Source organism: Danio rerio, chromosome 23 (genome assembly GCF_049306965.1).
Source record: "Danio rerio strain Tuebingen ecotype United States chromosome 23, GRCz12tu, whole genome shotgun sequence".
NCBI lineage: Eukaryota > Metazoa > Chordata > Actinopteri > Cypriniformes > Danionidae > Danio > Danio rerio.
In genome coordinates, this window is record NC_133198.1 from 24,228,173 (window position 1) to 24,249,305 (window position 21,133).

General features: G+C 35.0%; 1 protein-coding gene across 50 annotated transcripts in view; it reads left to right on the plus strand.

The window, feature by feature from the left end:
• ubr4 (ubiquitin protein ligase E3 component n-recognin 4) overlaps positions 1–21,133 on the plus strand; it is a 99,381-nt gene that overhangs the window by 38,964 nt on the left and 39,284 nt on the right. For 16 of the 50 annotated variants that reach the window (XM_073938874.1, XM_073938878.1, XM_073938876.1 and 13 more), the window contains 17 exons: positions 2,217–2,287; positions 2,381–2,528; positions 4,486–4,719; positions 6,807–6,977; positions 7,980–8,162; positions 8,251–8,409; positions 8,504–8,656; positions 10,524–10,751; positions 10,894–11,051; positions 11,143–11,314; positions 12,876–13,077; positions 13,160–13,323; positions 13,702–13,918; positions 15,124–15,340; positions 16,025–16,088; positions 19,377–19,511; positions 20,920–21,094. In XM_073938874.1, coding sequence (XP_073794975.1) covers positions 2,217–2,287; positions 2,381–2,528; positions 4,486–4,719; positions 6,807–6,977; positions 7,980–8,162; positions 8,251–8,409; positions 8,504–8,656; positions 10,524–10,751; positions 10,894–11,051; positions 11,143–11,314; positions 12,876–13,077; positions 13,160–13,323; positions 13,702–13,918; positions 15,124–15,340; positions 16,025–16,088; positions 19,377–19,511; positions 20,920–21,094 — 2,851 coding nt within the window. Of the gene's footprint in view, positions 1–2,216; positions 2,288–2,380; positions 2,574–4,485; positions 4,720–6,806; positions 6,978–7,979; positions 8,163–8,250; positions 8,410–8,503; positions 8,657–10,523; positions 10,752–10,893; positions 11,052–11,142; positions 11,315–12,875; positions 13,078–13,159; positions 13,324–13,701; positions 13,919–15,123; positions 15,341–15,676; positions 15,710–16,024; positions 16,089–19,376; positions 19,512–20,919; positions 21,095–21,133 lie in introns of all 50 variants that reach the window. The other 34 variants (XM_073938854.1, XM_073938856.1, XM_073938859.1 and 31 more) reach the window with 3 other exon arrangements.

Here is a 21,133-nt window from a genome sequence, read left to right on the forward strand (position 1 = left end):
AAAGTTAAATCAAAAACTGAGTGAAGGGAAAAAAAATCAGATAAAGGAAAATAATAATACAAATTTATCTTATTTACAATATGTACAGGATAGTTTGAACAAAACAGGCTGGCAGAAGGGATGTGGGCAGCTCTAAAGACAAGACAAAGTCAAAGTCTAACTCCCATAAGTCTTTTAGTGAACTTTCTTGGTGTTCTTACCTCTCCACTTCTTCCGAGTCTTGTAAACAAAAAGAATACAGTGGAGGATGGGCTTTATGTAGTTTTTAGAGTAGGGCTGGGCGATATTGCAAAAAGATTATCATGATATCTTGTTTCATATCATTCGTTATTGATAATGATTTAATATTTTTTAACAATACGTTTAGGAATATTAGGATTTTTTGTTTATTTATCACTTTATTTTAATTTACCAATATTACTAAGGCAGATAATTTTAATTCCCAAAAACTAAAATATTTAAACAAAATATCTGATCTGACATCTGAATAAAATAAACATAAGCGTTAAAGAGACTCTTAAACTTGATAAAATATTACAAAGTGTTCAATGGTAAAGTGTAAACACTGAACAATCAAAGCAAACTTTAAGGTGTGTATTATGGTACACTAAACCTCAAACTTTGTAAACAACACAAATTATGATAATTGAATCTGAGCTTTAAAGTAAAGGAACTAACCATCATTATTCAAATACATACTGCAATTGTAATTGCAGTATTTATTTGTAAAGTTTAGATTGTAAAGTTAGATTACTACATTACCACAATGCTAAAAAACCAAAAAGCCACTCTAGGGACATCCTTACATAAATTTTTATGTGCAATCTCTTCACTGCGGCTTGCCACGATGTTTTCGCCACTCGTTTTCACATGTGTTGTTATTCTGACCTGAAGTGAGAAGCACAAGGTTTCATTCGCCATGTGCGATTTGCCTTTGCTCTCCCCTGGCGTCTCTCATAACTAGGCAACCATCAACCATTTTTTTCAGAAGATGACTAATGGACAAACCATTGCTGCAGCTCTGATACTAGTTTATGGTCGTGCAAGTCGCGCGCCTCCATTGGAAATGACAAACATACACCCTAAGCTTATTGGCATTGCTTCCAAGGCGTACACTCTGCAGCCACATTTTAATAAAACTGTAGCCTTCAAACCGAACTTTTATCGTTCTTTACTATGGTGTTCGGTCAGTAAATATTTATATCGATTTTATCACCCAGCCTTAAAGTCGGAATTAAAACGTGCTTTAATTTTTATACATATATATAGTAGTGCTTGTTATAAATGCTGTATTTGTGTAACAACAGTAATCAGTCCAAGGCACTCGAAAAATGTGGAAAAATTAAAAAGCCTTTATTCACATGGCTAAATCTTAAAAAAAAAAAATTCGTCTCAAGACGTGGTTTTTTTAAGATTTAGCCATGTGAATAAAGGCTTTTAATTTTTTTCTCATTTTTCAAGTGCCTTGGACTGATTACTGTTGTTGTTTTGATGAATTCCTTACCCAAAGAGCACCGACCAAATTTTCGAGTAACCCCTGAGTGCTTTTTGTTAGTTTTTCTGGATGTATTTGCGTACTTCATTATTTTATAATAATTCATTTGCTTATAGAATCTTTAATCCAATTTCATAACCCTCCCCTCTCAAAACAACTTTTATTCACCTCTTGTCACATAGAATACCATTTGTGAGGGGCTATCAGGGTCTCTTTTATTTGTTGCCTTCATCCATTCGTCCACCTTTTTAAAGTTAGCAACATCCCTTTTCCAAGAATCCAATTGGTTCTTATAGGATAAAACTATGCACCGCCTGACATTTTTTCCTTATTTCAGGACTTTCAAGTGAATGTACATCATGATAGAGGAACAAAAAGGACAATCTTAACTTTCGTTTCATGGTGGTTTTTAAATATGAAGGGCAGCTAGATGGAATAGCGTGACGAACAAGCAACGACAATAGCACACAGTTAGACAGGGTTTTTTTAACTAAGTCATAAAAAAATGCGACAAAGAGTAGTCTGGCGTGCTCCTTTATGTAATATGGTCATTTTTTAAATTTGTTATTATGTCAGAGAGCGATTGATTTATAGATGAATCGACCAATATCTGGAATATGAGAAAGCGAAAGTAGACAAGAGCGAGAACAGAAGAAAGGAGAGAAAATAAAAAAAACACTAGCACATAACAACAATGATATTTGAGCTTCTTGTGTTTTAGGACGAGGATTCACTCTGCAATAAGCTATGCACCTTCACCATCACACAGAAGGAGTTCATGAACCAGCACTGGTAATAGATCCACTCTGCCTTCGTTTGCTATGAAACAGAAGCGTTGGGAAAGCTGTGCTGTCGGCCTTTAATCGCCTGCTCTTCCCCGCACAGGTATCACTGTCACACCTGTAAGATGGTGGATGGGGTAGGTGTGTGCACAGTGTGTGCCAAGGTCTGTCACAAAGACCATGAGATCTCCTATGCCAAATACGGTTCTTTCTTCTGTGACTGCGGTGCCAAGGAGGATGGCAGCTGCCAGGTGAGACCGAATACTTCAGGTCATCATGGGAAAAGAGCAACTGCGGTAACTTTGGCTTGCAAATCATTTATCATTGACTGCCATTAGCTCATTTCAGATCTCCCTCAATTCATCAGGGTTTGCAACATTTCATCTTTTTGTTTTGTTTGTTTTTTATGTTAATATAGGAAGTTTTTTCTTTGTTTTGTAGTATTTTACTTCCAGTGAATCCAGTCTAAAGGTGTAGATATAAATATAAATATAAATGTAATATTTACTGTTATTGTTTCAAACATCGTTTTTTTATTTTTTAGAACACATTTTCCATTCTACTAACTACAGCTGTTAAGCTCCATAGTGAACCAAAAAAAATTTAAGTAGTTCTAATGAATAAATAATTTTACATTCTGTTAAAATAATTTAATAATATATTTTAATTTACTGTTGATGTGACACCTTTTGTTTAAAAATAGCATTTCTTACAGCTTTATGATTTTTCAAAATTATTAAGAAACACATTGGTTCTTAAACTTGTAAGCTGCTAATTACAGCTTAAAATGACATATTTGACAGTTTATATTGATAAATTATTTACTTTAATTTCAAAGCATTATCTTTTTGATTAAAAATACAATAAAAAAGAATAATATTAATATTATAATAAATATAAACAATTAACCTGCAGTTATATAGTGTTTAGGTGATGTCTATGTGTACATGCTGAATAAAGTGTATAGTGTTTATTGAAAAACAAATTTACATGCAGACCAATGGGCTCTATGCACAGCTAGAGTTTTAAAGCCAACGATACATTTCCGGTAAGAGCTTAATGCACCTTTTTTCAATTTCACAAGATTGTTTTTACAGCATCGATATTGTAATGTTATTACAATACATTCAGTTAAATAGACTTAAGTATCATGTAGTTGTTCAAGCGTAAAACAAGATGAAAGACTTGTGGTTGTAACCACAAGCGTAGTCAGTAGCAACAGGCTAGCGCAGAAATTCCAATGAAATTACTGGAGTAAAATTAATTTTCATATTTTAAAGGCTTCATTTATTGTCCGATAACCACTTCATACTGTATATCTAACAGGTAGTGAAGATCGCAGATTTTTTAATACTTAAACATGACAATTTTAAAATAGAAAGACAATTCACCGGAAGCCCTTGGGCTGCCTGGCTGAAAATTAAAAGTCTGTGTGCATATAGCTTATAAACTGACATTACAAGTAAACCACATTCATCAAACTTAAGAATAAAAATACATTTATATTCTTTTTTCAGAACGTTGAGTATTTAAACTATGTTGATTTGTCATTTTTAATAAGTAAAATATTAATTTTAAATAAAGATAATATTAATATGATTCAATTGGAATAATATTGTTGGAAAAATAAAAACTCTATTATTACTTTATTTTATTTTGTTCATTAAAAATCGTTTTAATTCCTTAATATTTAGTTAATTTTTTGATGTTAAAAAAATAGTTCACCCAATTTAAATTTCCTCACTATTTACGCACACACTCTTCTGAATTTTTTTCTCCTGTGAAACACAAAACAATATATTCTAAAGAATCTTGGGGAAAAACTACAGTTGACATTCATAGTAGGAACAAAACAAATACTATGGAAGTCTTTTCATTATTCAGTATATCTCCCTTTGTGTTCAACAGAATAAAGAAACTCTAAACTGGTTTGGAATAAGGGGAGTGTGTGTAAATGATGATGGCATTTAAAACTATTGTGTGAACCATCCCTTTAACAGCTGTTTCATATGAACATTTCAACATTTAAGTCATTTCCACTCATGCATGTCTCCTTAATGAAAACACAAAGCATGTAACCATCAAATTTGATTTCTTCTTCCCTTTCATGGTCACTCCATCCCTGGCATAAACATCTTTTGTCAAATAATTAGATCAGTTAATTGCGTCCAACATATCTGATTCTGGATCTGTATGCTTGTTTCACAGGCTCTGGTGAAAAGAAGTCCCAGCAGTGGAATGAGCTCCACCATGAAGGAGTCCTCAGCCTTTCAGAGCGAGCTGCGCATGCCAGAGAGCGCCATCCGCCATCAGAGCTCCTCACCGGCGGACAAGGGCAAAGTTACTATCTGTGACGGCAAAAACAGCGACGATGACAAGCCCAAGAAGAGTAGTGTGTGTAAAAACATCGAGGGCTGCAGAGAAGACCTGCTCATCCAAGTGGTATGAAAAGTGCTACGATCTTTGTTCTCTGCATGTTTACATGCACACTGATATGATCAGAAGTCAAAGAAATCAGCTTATTGGAAAAACCCATTTACATGCAGACCATTAGACCATCAGGCATTACAAAGAAAACCATGTTTACCAATCTTAAAAAAAAAATAGTCCCATCCAAACGGGATGTTCAGTTGTCATGCTGAATATGGATGCAGTGATTCACTTAACTCACAATCCAGTTTGATTCACCATTTTAATTTCACAACAAAATGAGTCCTTTTATTTGGCTATTGCTGCATGTTTCTTTGTGGAGTTGAAATATAAATAAAAAAAAAACTTTTAAAACATTTTAAAACAAACCCTAAAATATGTTACACAAAATAAATCTCTTTTAATATTTATAATTAAAATATTTTTTAAAATATTAATATCAATATTTTAAAAATAAAGTCAACCGCTGCGTGTTAATCATTATGCAAACAAAGATGCAACATACAAAAAGCATGAACAGTTTTTAATCTAAAGTAGACTCTAAATTTAAAAATTAAAATGGTTCATATATAGGGATGTAACGGTATTGTAAATACCGTCATACCGCAATATTAAATTTTTTCGATATTACCGAAGTCGCATGACTCGGTAAAACTATAGGTCTTCTGAGAAAATTTGCTCAGGCGAATGAAGCGAACGGGAGGTAGCTGAAACTTCATTTCCCATCAGCCCCGGCGTGGCCATAATCCTTTGCGGTCTGTTGTCGCTACAGATCCAGTAATGCGGAAATGGAGTGTGCTGCTAGTAGCGGAGATGAAAAAAAGATGGAAATGATCGAACCTAAAGCGGGTGTTGTCGCCGCGCGCGTGCTGAATAGCGGTGCTGTCGCGCGCGTTCTGATCAGCTGTGTTGTGGCGCGCGTATTGTAAAGCGCCGAGGGGGGGTTGAGCGCGCATACTCAAGAGAGGTGTTATCGAGCGCCTACTGAAGGGCTGGACTGGACGGAGGTTGTGTCGCGTCGCGGGGGCACTTTTGATCGTTTTGGAAGGGCATTTTCTATCCAAGACTAAAAAGGGCATGTACACTGCACAGGTTGAGCCCTATGTGTGCACGTGCCTGCAAGTTGGGGAATACGACTAATAACAGTCATGGGGACTGCAGAAACACAGCACACTGTTCAGATTGATGCAGACATTGACTTGTACCGCAAAGAGATCTCTATCTCACTCATGGTTTGTCCTCTCAAGTGGGGGAAAGACAATGCACAACGTTACCCCACTGCTGTCAACATGGGCCAAGTCATATCTCTCTTGTCCCAGAATCCTCAGTCCCAAATGAGAGGGGTTTTTTCTGTTGCAGGGGACATTGTAAATACCCAGAGATACCAGCTTTTACCAGATTATAGTTATATGATAATTTTCCTTTAAACCCATCTCTATCTAAGTGAGTGATTAAATGTTAAATGTGATGAGTTTTTAACAATACTAAATTGAAACTTTATTTTTTTTACATGGTTTAATAATTTTTTGTTATTAATATTGAAGTTCCTGTTTCAAAGCTTACAGATAGATGGCTAATTTGTATGTCATTGACACTTTTGGCACTTTTTTGGAGTATTTTCAAAATTTTTTTTTTTTCCTGTAAATGATTCAATAAATACCGTACCGTGACATTCATACCGAGGTATTACCGTACCGTGAAATTCTGATACCGTTACATCCCTATTCATATATTATTTCCTTGATGCAGCATTTGTCTTGTCTATTGCAATTCAAGAAGAAAATGTGCAAGAACACAATTTTATGCGCTTTTAGGTCATGAAAGCGCTTTAGATTACGGCATATTTTCCCCTCTCTTACTGCAAACAGTTTACTCAGTTTGGATGAGTCCAAATCCCAATTGGACTCATGCCTGTTATGCTACACGAGCACATTTGGGAAAAAAAACTAAAAATAGGTTAATCCAATTTACATGCTGAGTGAAAAATGTAGATTTGAAGATCAGTTTTATTTTTGAACTGTTTATCACTTTACTCTAATACAGGAAAGATGATTAAAAAAAGTGTGCAAGTGTCTCACCGCTGTCATTTATTTTTGCAGGCGAGCTCCTCCACAGCAGCACTTGTGCTAGAGTTGCTGATTTTTCTAATGGATGCCATTCAGACTAACTTTCAGCAGGCATCAGCGGTGGGCAGCAGCAGCCGTGCTCAACACGCTCTCAACGAATTACACACTCAGGACAAGACTGTGGAGATGACCGACCAGCTCATGGTATGAACCAAATGCGTTCACAAGTTATTTAATCCTGACCTATACAGAGTTGCCAATTCTTTTTAAGAAGGGTCAAATTATTGGCATTCATCATGCAAAGAAAACATCTAAGGACATAGCTGAAACATCAAAAAAGCAAGCGCTATCCTACACATTATTAAAAACTGGAAGTGTAGTGAGGAGACATTATCTTTGAGGATGAAATGTGGTCTGAAAAAAATCTTGAGCGAGTGAGTTTTACTGAATGACCAGGTTATTCCATTAATGGATTTTCCCTGATGTCACACAAATATTTCAAAATGACAACTCCAGGATTAATCAGACTCAAATTGTGAAAGAGCAGGTCAGGTAGCATGAAACATAATTTTTACACGTTGATTGGCCCCCACAGAGTCCAGAACTTAACCCTATTGAGAATCTTTTGGATATGCCGGAGAAGACTTAGCACAGCGACCCGACTCTCCCATCATCAATACAGGATCTTTGCAAAATGAGTGCTACTCTAAATGGGAATACATGTTTTGAGGTTGCGGAAACATATTGAAATAATGCCACAGCGAATGCATGCCATAAACAAAGCTAAAGGCAGTCCAACAAAACATTAGAATGTGTGACTTTTTGGAAAGGGCAGTGTATTTACAAATGCATCTTGCTACTTTATATATTCATCACTCTACAGCACAGGTGTTAAACTCAGTTCCAAAAGGGCCGCAGCTCTGCACAGTTTAGTTCCAACCCTAATTAAACACACCTGATTAACTAATTGAGTCCTTCAGGCTTATTTGAAACCTACAGGTAAGTGTGTTGGAGCAGGGTTGGAACTAAAGTGTGCAGGGCTTCGGCCCTCCAGGGATTGAGGTTGACACCCCTGCTCTACAGTAATCATTCCTCAGGTCTTTTAAACACTCTTTTTAACCGCAACAAAAAAACAACAATGTGATCTCTTTAAGTAAATTAGGACATTATTGGTTCAAAATTGCTTAATGTGTTTTTATCCTCCAGGTTCCAACACTGGGCTCACAAGAGGGTGCTTTTGAAAATGTCAGGATGAACTACAGTGGAGATCAAGGACAGACCATCCGGCAGCTCATCAGCGCTCATGTGTTGCGTCGAGTGGCCATGTGTGTTCTGTCCTCTCCTCACGGACGTAGACAACACCTCGCCGTCAGCCATGAGAAGGGCAAGGTGGTCATAAAACCTCAACGCCGGTTTGTGTCTATGCTGCTTGTGTTTAATTGTAACTTCATACCATTTGTCTGTATTTGATTTGCAGATCACAGTCCTGCAGTTGTCTGCTCTGTTGAAACAAGCTGACTCCAGTAAGAGGAAGCTGACTTTGACTCGACTGGCCTCTGCCCCGGTTCCCTTCACTGTGCTCAGTCTCACAGGAAACCCCTGTAATGAAGATTATCTGGCTGTGTGTGGACTGAAGGTAACCATGTAGACAGAACTGTTGAAGAATTAATTGACAAGATTGTTGCCACTGATTGTTTTGTGTCTGATTTCTCTGTAATTCTCATCTACAGGACTGTCACGTTCTGACATTCAGCAGCACAGGCTCTGTGTCTGATCACTTAGTCCTGCATCCACAGCTCGCCACTGGGAACTTCATCATCAAGGCCATATGGCTTCCAGGATCTCAGACAGAATTAGCCATCATAACTGCAGATTTCGTCAAGGTGAAATTTTATACCGATTATATATATGTTTTTCATTTGATGTGTTAATACTGACTTGTTTAGTAATTTGTCTAAATTAGTATAAACATATTGTTAGAATTATTGTTAAAGCATTGTCAAATATATGTTGTTAAAATGTAAATAAGTATTGTTTTTTTGTATTTTTTAAAGTTATAATATTATTAATTATTTATTAAAATAAATACACTGATTCTCATCAGGGCTGCACTTATTGAAAAATAAAGATAAGACAGTAATATTGTAATATGTTATTACAGGTTTAAAATTAAAGTTACAAAATGCAACTACATTTGCTACATTTGTAACTACAAATGCAACAGTTTTTACTTTTTTCAGACAGGGATGGGCAGTATTTATGATACATGTATTTCAAATACATATTTTAAATACAAAATAATATTTTGTACTTTTGTATTTGATAGTGTTTATGAAAATGAGTTAATAATTTTTATCAAAATACTTTAGTGTCTTGTATAATTGTATTTTTAAAATACTGTAAAATACTTTGTAAGAAGTCTACATGGCATAAAAACGTGGCCTTTAATAGTGGTGTTTTCCCAGTTATTTGCCATGGTTAGACTAGAAAATTGATTAATATTGAAGAAGTTGATCAATGCTCGGAGTATGGAGGGAAATTATTCATCACATATAAAAAAAATAACAGACAAATAGCAGGGGTAGGTTCAGGAGCAAGTCAAAATAAGACAGGTAAATAAGACAAACAGCATAGATTACTTCAGTGGCGATACCTACAGCGCTTCATCAGCTGTTTTAAATGCCAGTACCTGATCTGCTGGTGCTCTTTATACATAGTTAATTACAAACTTTGACATAGTTCATCAGTATGAGTAAATATTTAATAATACTCCAGTGTACAGACTGGTCAAAAACTCAGGTTTTTTGGCAGCAAACAGATATTGTGTATTGAAGAATACAACTGCAAAAAACATGATTTATGGAGATGACTAAAATTGGACATTTTAGTAGATTTCAGAAATCATGATATTACTTTTTTTTTAAATACATATTTTAAATGCAAAATAAAACAACTATATTTATTTAACAAATTATGTGAAATTTATTTTAAATAACCTTTATCATTTTAAATAACCCAATATCTAGCTTTTAAATAAGAGATGGAGGCAATTTTCACAATAGACAGATATAGTACTATATTGCAACTCATTATCTGCACAGTGTTTTATACAGTGACTAAAGAGATCATCTTTAAGACAGGACTTTCTGTATGAAATTTGTTCAAAATCTATACTAAAATCAAAGAGAAACACAAGTTAAATTTTTATGAATACATCCTCATGTATAGTAGAGGTGAATGAGGTATAGAGAAGGGATTGATGGAATATACCTATTGATAGAAGATTTTTCAAATGGAGGTATTTGATATTTTATTTTAAAACGCATTTCATTGTGTTCTTGCTCATCCCTGTTTTCAGATATGCTTTTTTAGTGATCAAAAATATTATAAATGAAGTAGTTTTTTTGTAAACATGTTTTTTTTTTTTTACTTATTCCTTAATTTATTTATTTGTTGAATGTATTTTTGCTCCAAAAGAATAAAATTAATTGAAAGCAAAAATCTTTTGAAGACATCTTCCCTTTTGCAAATACAAATGCAAGAAAATCTAGCATTATACATTCAGTAGCATTCATAGTTTGTGGTAAATTATTTGTATATGTATATTAAAAGTATATACTTATGAAACTTTGAATGCTAGTGGATGTATCATCAGCATTTGAGTCTTCACAAATGACAGATTTTCCTTAATAGTCAGGACTCATTTGTTCCATCAAAAGTAACATTCCTTTAATCTCATTTTTCTTTCAGATTTATGACTTATCCGTGGATGCTCTGAGCCCCATGTACTACTTTCTGCTACCAAGTTCAAAGATCAGAGACGCCACATTCCTGTTTAACGAGGAGGGCAAAAACATCATTGTGATCATGTCCTCTGCTGGCTACATGTACACTCAGGTGATGGATGAGTCCAGCAGTGCTCAGCACGGCCCTTTCTACGTCACCAACGTCCTGGAGATCAACCACGAAGACCTGAAGGTATTTTAAAAAAAATCTTACATTTCAGTTGGCAAAAAGAAGAAACACCTTGTTCTTTTATATCAGACTGCAAGTTAACCAAATGGATTTGAGAATGAACCGAGTGAATGCATGTTGAATTTGTTGTGTGTTTGTTTCACAGGACAGTAACGGCCAGGTGGCTGGAGGAGGAGTCTCTGTTTATTACTCCCACGTCCTGCAGATGCTCTTTTTCAGCTACAGTCAGGGCAAGTCATTTGCTGCCACAGTGAGCCGCAGTAACATGGAGACGCAGAGGCTCTTCACCATCAATGTCAAAGGGTAGGATTGCTCTCATAAGAAACATCTTGTCCTAATGTTAGATTTAAAGCTGTTATTATTTGACTGGTGATTTGTTTTGTTGCATGTGCAGGTCTAATGGCGGTAGTAAGACATCTCCAGCGCTCTGTCAGTGGTCAGAAGTGATGAACCACCCAGGTTTGGTGTGCTGTGTCCAGCAGACTACAGGAATCCCTCTGGTCATCATGTTAAAGCCAGACACGTTCCTCATCCAGGAAATCAAAACCTTGCCTGCTAAAGCAAAGGTCAGCTCTTATATTTTCATAGTGATCCCAAGTATGTGTCATTGCTAAAAGCAGTGTGTGAATTATACATTAGGGATCAACTTTTTCGGTAATGTATGTGTAATTTATGCTTCAGTGAATCAAATTCATGTATTTATTTAAATGACATCTAATTTATTAATAAAATGTTTTGAGTGTTCTGTCGGATAGGCTGTTTTGTGTATTCTGAACTGATAAGCTATTTTCGGCTTACTTTAGGTCAAACTATACCAACTTTTGACTATGCTTTTAGGTTTTATGTAGAAACAAACACTTATTTTATGATAAATAAGTCTTGTGAACTCTTACAGTGTCCATCGGTGCTTTAAATATGTTGGTTTCAGACTTTTCTTACATATACTGTACTGATTAGAGCGATTTATGCGTTCACAATGGTATGAACCGTTATAGGGTTGGTCAAATTGATATCTATTCATTTAATCATTAACATTATTATTTAAAATACAGATCAGAGTGAACATTTTCTCAGATTCAATAGGACCCCCCATACATGTTTTGACGTTCTTCGGGGGGATTAGGGGGGGTCAATAACCAACCCCCCCTGTAATTCGCACCCTGGCTAAAAGCACATTATTTTTATGATTAATTTTAGTAGTTTTTTTTTTTTTTTATTATTTAATTTAAAGCTGTGCTGGTGTTTTTGCTTACTCTAATAAATAACAGTTAATGACATTTGGTGTAATTTAATAACAGAAAAATGTGCATTATCGAATAGATTCACGTAATGTTTCGTAAATAAAGAAAAACATTGTTTTTTAAATCATCATTAGCAGCAAATCTACGCATTGCCCAGTAATTGTTTTTTTGCATTTTTACAAACATTTTACACACTCAAATCACAATATGCTTAGAAAATCTAAGCACCAACCAGACATGGGCTGGTATAAGTTTCTGATGGTATAATAATCTTGATGAAGATGAAACCTTCCTTTTAAATGTCTGGTAAAAACAACAACTTTATTCTTCCATTGACCACAATATATTTTAAGAAACATTTTAAATATTTTTGAATAGTAAACATGTCAGACTAAATATTTAAAATAAATTATTGACTTCTGCTATCTTTTTTTTTTACAAAAAAATCTTTTTTTTTTTTTTTTTACAGCGCATTAACAATGAAAGAAGTACCAAAAAAAAACATTTAAAAAAACCCTTACATATGCTTTAGGCACGGTATAACAGAAAATTCTAGCAGTTTTAAAAAGTTGACATTTCCAAACTGCAGGAAACCTTGAAACCGGTTATCGTCCCTTGCTTAGCATCAACATATTTAAAGAAATGTCATAAGTTATAAATTTAGATAGAAAAGACATTTATTTTGGCTGCTATTGTATTTTAAGATATATATTTTTTAAATGTCAAAATTGCTGTTTTGTTTATTTGTGTATTTATCCTGAGTTCATATTTAAATCATTTTGGTAATTAATGAATGTCGAGGTTATTAGGCAAAGTTTGTTTTAGTTGTGAAATATTGTTATTTACGTGAAGCAAAGACAAATAAACAAATCTCTCCTCTTTTCAGATTCAGGACATGGTTGCGATCCGTCACACAGCTAGCAACGAGCAGCAGCGCACAACCATGATTCTGCTGTGTGAGGATGGCAGCCTTCGTATTTACATGGCTAATGTGGAGAACACGTCCTATTGGCTTCAGCCCTCACTTCAGCCCAGCAGCGTAATCAGTATCATGAAACCTGTTCGCAAACGCAAGACCGCTACGGCCAGTGAGTCACGCCACACATTCACTCTGACTCATCACGTGCTGTTTACTCACATTTATGTGTCATTTTTGTGTTCCCTCATCAGCCACCCGCACATCCAGCCAAGTCACTTTCCCTGTGGACTTTTTCGAGCACAACCAGCAGCTGACAGAGGTGGAGTTTGGAGGCAATGACCTTCTGCAGGTCTACAATGGCCAACAAATCAAACATCGGCTGAACTCTACAGGGATGTATGTGGCCAACACCAAGGTAACAAACGTGATCCTACATACTGATTTTTTTTTTTTTATTGCTGATTCCAATTGCTGATTTTGTGTCACTTTTAATATGAATTCTCAGCAGTCTATTTGTGTATTGCCTTGTTACAAAAATATGTAAATTTTTACAATATACACATTAAACAAAAGATACATTTAATTTGACCTAATGCTGAAAAACAAAGCACCCAATACATCTTAGCATATATAAGTTCTTCTTAGATACCATTTTCTTATAAATAATACCACCCTCCCTAAATTGATCAGTGCATCAATAATTCTAAATGCACAAACGATCATCAGTTTGTGCATTTAAGCTACTTTTTCCACTATATTTATTTATTTATTTAATCCATTATTTTGTTTTCAGCCTGGAGGATTCACTGTTGAAGTGGTGAACAATAATAATTCAATGGTAATGACTGGAATGAGGGTGCAGGTGGGCACTCAGGCCATAGAACGAGCCCCGTCCTACATCGAGATCTTTGGACGCACCATGCAGTTGAATCTGACACGATCCCGCTGGTTTGACTTTCCATTCACTCGAGAGGAAGCCCTTCAAGCAGACAAGAAGCTCTCCATTTTCAGTAAGAGCTCAACAGACATTTTTGATGGCACTTTATCTTTGTTACCTTTTAATTTCAGTTGTTCGTTACACATGTCCCATGTACTTGCTATAGTAATTACAGTTAATAATGCATAATCACATGCAACTAACCCTTGGCCTAACTCTCGTCTTAACCCTAACTATATAGTAAGTGCATATGTTTAAGTAATATTACAAGGTAGTTAAACAAATAGGTAAACTTTAACATAGGCACCTTAAACTACAACCTTATCTGCCTAAAAACTATTATTGTTAAGATATTGAAAGTTGAGTTGGATAAATAAAAAAAAATCATTAAAATTAAATGATGATAAAGTGAATGATAAAAATCTAACATTATAACAGGAAGCTACTATGAACTTAAACTACTATGCATTTTTTGTACTCTGACTATGTTATTGTCATAATATTTGGACAGTAAATTTTGCAGTTTTGCATTTCATAGGTTTTCTAACATTTTTTATTATAATTTATAAACAAATGCATATGTATAACCACTGGGTGTGTGTGTGTGTGTGTGTGTGTGTGTGTGTGTGTGTGTGTGTGTGTGTGTGTGTGTGTGTGTGTGTGTGCGTGTGCGTGTGCGTGTGCGTGTGCGTGTGCGTGTGCGTGTGCGTGTGCGTGTGCGTGTGTGTGTGCGTGTGCGTGTGCGTGTGCGTGCATTTGAGTACATACGCATTTGAGTTTAAACACATAAATACATGTGTTAAATAAATAAATACACATAAATAATTTGTTATAAATTTAATCAGTTGCGACAGTTTTAAACATTTAATATTTATATATTATATATTTATTAACATATTATTATTTATTGATAGATAGATAGATAGATAGATAGATAGATAGATAGATAGATAGATAGATAGATAGATAGATAGATAGATAGATAGATAGATAGATAGATAGATAGATAGATAGATAGATAGATAGATAGATATCATATTTCTATATTGACATAAACATATTACAGATAAATCTATAACTATAATATAGTATTTAATTAATTAATTAATTCCGTAAATATGATCCATTTCACATGTATTTTTTACTAATTTCATTTAATTAGACTTTATTTAGTAAAAAAATGTAATCGGGTATTACACCTAATTTCCAAGAATTTAGACCCTCAGCGTTTGTACTGATGACCAATAATAATGCTTATTTTAAACTGTTATTTTGTAGTTGGTGCCTCAGTCGACCCAGCAGGTGTCACCATGCTGGACTCCATTAAGATTTATGGCAAAACCAAAGAGCAGTTCGGCTGGCCAGACGAGCCTCCGGAGGATTTCCCATCAGCTGCAGTCAACAACGTGTGCAGCCCAAACCTCAACCAGGGCAACGGCACTGGAGAGAGTGATGTCACCAGTCCCATCACAACCAGCGGCACTGTTTTGGAGAGGTATACCGGTCTCCTAAAATGTGTGTGCTTAATCTGATTTAGTATTTAAAAAACTCTTTATCTTCATTTCACTTAAGTCACTGGATTTAATCTGTATTGTTGTCTCAAAGAGTGGCCGTAATTGATGTCAGTTAATGTAACTATAATGAGGATCAGAGAGAGGAGGGGGGAGTGTGACGTGTGACGTGTTTTCAGTGCATGGCTGCCATCATAATGACCTTGTGCTCGCATGCTTACATTTCCTGTGTTTGACATACAAATCATTTTGGCGCATTTCGTTTCTGTGATCCTCACACATTTTTCTTTTTCTTTGCTCCCTAAAACAATATAAAAAAGTTGTGAAACTGAGTCCTTATCAGCCTTGGACCGGTTAGTAACCGTCCTTTCTCTGCTTGTGTGCATGGTGGTTTGCTTGTGTGTGTTTGTGTGTGTCTGAGAGTGTGCGTGTGTGTGTGTTTGTGTGTATATATGCCACAGACAGCAGTCAAACTGAGCTTGTTCTGGTGTAGATCAAGCTGGACAATTCTAAAGGCTTTAGTAATGATTAGGTGCTAATGTTTGGTTATGTGGTATGGTTTGATGATGCTTTGAGAATGGTGTAGAGTTGGACAATGTTCTGCTGACTGCTGTAGTGTTTTGATGTTTTGCATTGCTTGCTTTATCTAATTGTGGTGTGATCTTTAGGCTGGTGGTCAGCTCACTGGAAGCTTTAGAGAGCTGCTTTGCTGTGGGCTCCCTTAATGAAAAGGTAAGAATCAAAAGCACCACTGCATCACTAGAAGTTAAAGGGCCATGAAACCCCCCTATCTTAGCAGGGTGTTTTCACACCTCTAGTTTGAAAAAAGTCAGGAAAGTGGGTGAGTCCATCTTTGTTTAGGTGAGAGTGTCGAATGGTGACAGAGGGAAGGGTTTGTATGAAAAGGAGAGTTTCAGTATGTGCACGTGCTGTTTTTCACAGAGGCAGCACAAACACAGACGCAGAGGAAAAAGACAGTGACAACGTTTACAGGGACATCAGGGTTTGAATTATTTGCCTTAATGTGAATAAGCCAAAAATATGATTAGTGTTTACATGAGTTGCTTTTTGAATGTTCCTTTCATGATCCTGTTTTACATGTTATAGCGCATAATTCAATTATTGTCATCGCGTCATCATACTATCCACGTTTCCTCTGGAGTTTCACATAATTTCGGGTGTTTCATTCTTAATTTGTCGAATTTAGCTGCAGTTTAACACTTTCATTCCGGAACATTTCTTGCATGCCCACCGTGACAAACAAGATATTGGATGCGAGGAACTGCTGAAAGAGTGTTGTTTTAATGTAATTTTTGATACCACACGCTGTATGAGAGAAGAAACCCTCTGTATTTCTAAATAACTTAGATGCTTTCGGTAGATTGTAGAGAATAGTGTCAGACAGCCGTGTGTGTATAGACTAGCCTTTCACAAAATGCAGCAAAAATCCTACACGACGGTAATAGTTTGTATGAGGTGTTTACATTCGGAGAGCAGCATTTACAGCGGATCTTTCAGTCCATAATATTGTGGTTATATTAACGTACTGTTAACTTGGTAACTAAATCATTTTGACCAAGGTGAGTTTTTAAAAACCTTTTAAAATACTAACTTTGCCATCTGAATAAACATAAACAAAGAACACTGGTCACACATTTATCAAATCTGTAGAGACAGGACAATCAACACAAACTAGAACCGTGTCTTTTTTTTTTAAAGAATATGTGCTGCAAATCCCGATATTACAATTTCCCGAAGTGAAAAGCTCTCTGGTAAAAAAAAAAAAAAAAAAAATGCTTCTTCACAAACTTATTTTTGTCGCGTGTTAGCAGACCACTGTAATCCACATGCGAGTCCACACACTGCCCTCTCATAGAGGGGAAATGAAAACAAAACCTTCATTGCGGCACATTTATAAACGCAACACTGATGACCCATGTCTCTAAACGATTCTTCTTCTTCCACTTGTTTTAATTATGGTTGGCAACACAACGTTGCTTCTTTCTGCCGTCTGAACATTATAACTGGTAACCGGTCTGAAGTTGCACCTCATTCACAATAGTGTGCGCTGATTGGTTCGAATTAAGTCTCTTTCTTTTTTTCGTGATGCAACTTCAAAATTTCTTTTCAAACTGGAAGAATGAATTTGCTTCAAATAATGCAAAAACAACCAATTTTCACTTTTTTGTGTGAAATATATGTGTTCTAATAGTGTTTCTATCAGTTTGGGACACATATATGACTGTCAACATCTCAAAAAAATGTGTTTGATGTTTCATGACCCTTTAAAATACATAAACAGATTAGAAAAGCTTGATGATTTTACAGATAGGAATTATTAATTCTTCTGATTATTTGTTTAAAATGATGTGCAATAAATTGAAAAATCCCTATCTAGGTCTTGATATATACTGTATTGAAGTTTTGGGTTTGTGGTAACTTGACTTATTGTCAATTGATATTAGCCTATTATTTACCTGTGTGCAGTGATGGAAAGAGTACTGAAAAATCATACTCAAAAGTACCATTACTTGCCCAAATATAGTGTAAGTAGAGTAAAAGTAGAATGACTCTAACTTTGAGTGCCTGAAAGTAATGACTATTAGGATGTGAAAGGTTAATGCAGTTACATGCTCTTTGTACAGGTTAATGTGAACACGTAACAGTCTGTAGGCAATTTAGTAAGTGTTTAAGGCCATTCGTTGATTTCAGTCGTCATACAATCAACATATTAATCTTCATCATCATCTAAACTGTCTCATCAGTGTCTGTCAAAACTGTACTTGTTTTCTGCATTTTTCAGAGGTTGTCCTGTATGATGATATTTTTCTATGCATGATTTGATTGGATGGGAATCACAGGGCGGATTATTCTACTTAGCTAATCAAATATTAAAATATATATATATATATATATATATATATATATATATATATATATATATATATATATATATATATATATATATATATATATATATATATATCAAGTAAAAAATAAAGTAGTGATTGCAAGTTGAAGGAAATAGTGGAGTAAAAGTATCAATATAGCATTAGTACTAAAGTACACATTTTTAACACAACTTGGTAAAGTACAAAGCCTGAGAAAAGCTACTGAATTACAGTAATTTTAGGATTTGTAATTTGTTACTTTACACCTAATGGAATTCATTGGAAAATAACATGCAGATAAAGAAGCTGAGGAAGCCTTACCGTTGGAGATAACAGAATGTAAAATTCATGTGTCTGATATTAAACCTGTTTTAAATCTGTATATTAATGAGAAATGGCAAATAGAAAGGGATGAGTGTAGGAATAACAAATTGTATGAAGTGAATCCATTTGTAAATTAAATAAATAATTACCGTTTTGAAAATAGACATGACCAGGTAGTATATACAAGATGCAGAATTGGACACTCAAGACTTACACACGCATATTTTTGAAAGGTAGTAGAAAAACCAATTTGTGACCTGTGGAAGAATATTTTGACGATAAAACATTTTAATAAAATGTGTATTTTTAAAGTATGTTACAGAATGTTTTTATTCGGGAAATATTTTAAGGGAAATGTTTGAAAATGTGCCTTTTGGAGCACTTTTACAATATTTATCTTTAATCAAACTAAAAGATTGTATATGACTTTTTTTAAGTAACTGATTTAATTTTATGATTATATAATGTAGATTTATTAGTGTAATGTTTTTGCCATGAATATAGCCAATGCTGCTGATAAGGCATTAAAATCTAAATAAATAGAAATTGTTACTTTGCACCACTGTCTGCATGTAGTTTTACATTATTTTGAATTTGCTTTCATTTGTATATTTTCTGTTTTATTTGATGTTTCAGTCATTTGGTTGTGTGTTTAACGTATTTCACTTTATAGTACTTTATAGTCCCACTATAATGTTTCTATAAGCTAAACAAAGTCTTTTAGTTCAACTTTTAAATGATAAAAAACATTTCATTTCCATGAGTGAAATTTTGGGTGACTTTTTTCTTTTCCTTAAATTTGTAGGAGAAAAATAAAGTTGCGGCTCTAGAGTTGGCCACTCTCCTTCTGTCCATCCCCACTCCTGCTGGAGTACAGCAGCAGACCAAAGGCCTTCTGGCCAGCCTGCATACCAGCCGCACAGCCTACCACAATCACAAGGTACACATAATCTCTGCTGATCTAGGCTCTCATTTATAAATGTGGTGTACGCTCATTACTGCCCCTGTTTTGTGTGCATGGTGCATTTATAAATGAAATATTTATCCACTTCCGACGCAAAAGTTGTAATCTATAAAAATAAACTTGACGGGAGAATGTGTGTAGTTTTTAAAAATATATTTTTCTTAAATATTGACTTACTTGAACCACTTTAAGTCATTGTATGCACAATAATCATTATTAAACATTATAATTTATACTGGTATACAATCACTTTTAGGAAGGTTTCTATAGAAATTTAATAAATCAGACCTCAGAACTTTATATTTAAGCCTATTTAAGATCATTTACATATGATATTAGGATGCATTTTCATCAAAGTTGGTCCACTTTAAAAAACAATAGGGTGTCTGAAATTTTTTGAACTTGTCCACTTTTGACCACTTACAGAACTTGTCGAAAATGCATATTATTACATTGTACATAGTATATAATACTCATGCCTTCTGTAATAAATTTCAGAACTAAAACCAGGAGATTCTTTCAAGCTGAATTCTTTATTTGGTTGGTTGGTTGGTTGTTCTGCAGTCAAACAGCACCTTCATAGAAGTCTACAAGACTCTGCTCAAAGTAGACTCTTGTAGACTCATCCAGACTCTTGTAGACTACTTTGAAGATGCTGTTTGACTGCAGAACAGCAAACACTTTCTCAAAGAATTCTGCTTTTGATTCCACTCTGTATTCGGGTCATAGCACCAAATTGTAGGAAATATCCTACAACTTGGTGTCGTGACCGAGATACAGAATGAAATCACAAATTTCCTACAATTCGAATGCTTTGGAACAGCTTGCCTTTCTGCCTACTGACCGGTTTCTTAGAAACTATAGGATGTGTCGTTGCATAAAAAGTGCAGTGTTCTCTTGAAGTCAAAATTTACAATGTTTATTTTGCTAGTGCACTTCGGTAATGTATTCTTAAGGTAACCAATTAATCCTTGCAAGTTAATCCACTGAAAAAAAACAACAACAACATTTTGGTAATCTTTAATCAAAATCTAAACCTTTGCTTCCACTCTGGAATGGCTGTCCTTGTCCTTGATGCTTAGGTGAAATATGCTTAACCACATCTCTACAACCTTTAGTTTGCGGAGTGTGAAAAATAAGAAGAGGATTGCAGAAATATAAAATTTTGTGATATTACTAAGATGAAAAGTCTCATACATGCGGTTTCTCATTGACCGTCTCATCAAAGATATTAGTAAAGTGGTTTAAAGTGTAAAAAGACCCATTAAAAAAACAGATATCAATTGGAATGTCTGTCTTCATCTGCTTGTGATCTATTTGTCCAGAGTGCATGTGGTGTAAATGCCTAACTGCTGTTAAAATCTGAAATCTAAAATCTGTTCAGGATCAGTCTCTGCTGAGCAATGCAGTGCAGAGTCTAAACGCCTGCAGTAAAGAAGGGAAGGAGCTGGATCCTGATGTGTTCCAGAGGCTGGTGATCACGGCCCGCTCCATCGCCATTATGAGACCCAATAACCTCGTGCACTTTACTGAGTCCAGACTTCCTCAGTCAGACACTGGTACACTTACCGAACTGCTTGTTTATTTTCTGATCTGTT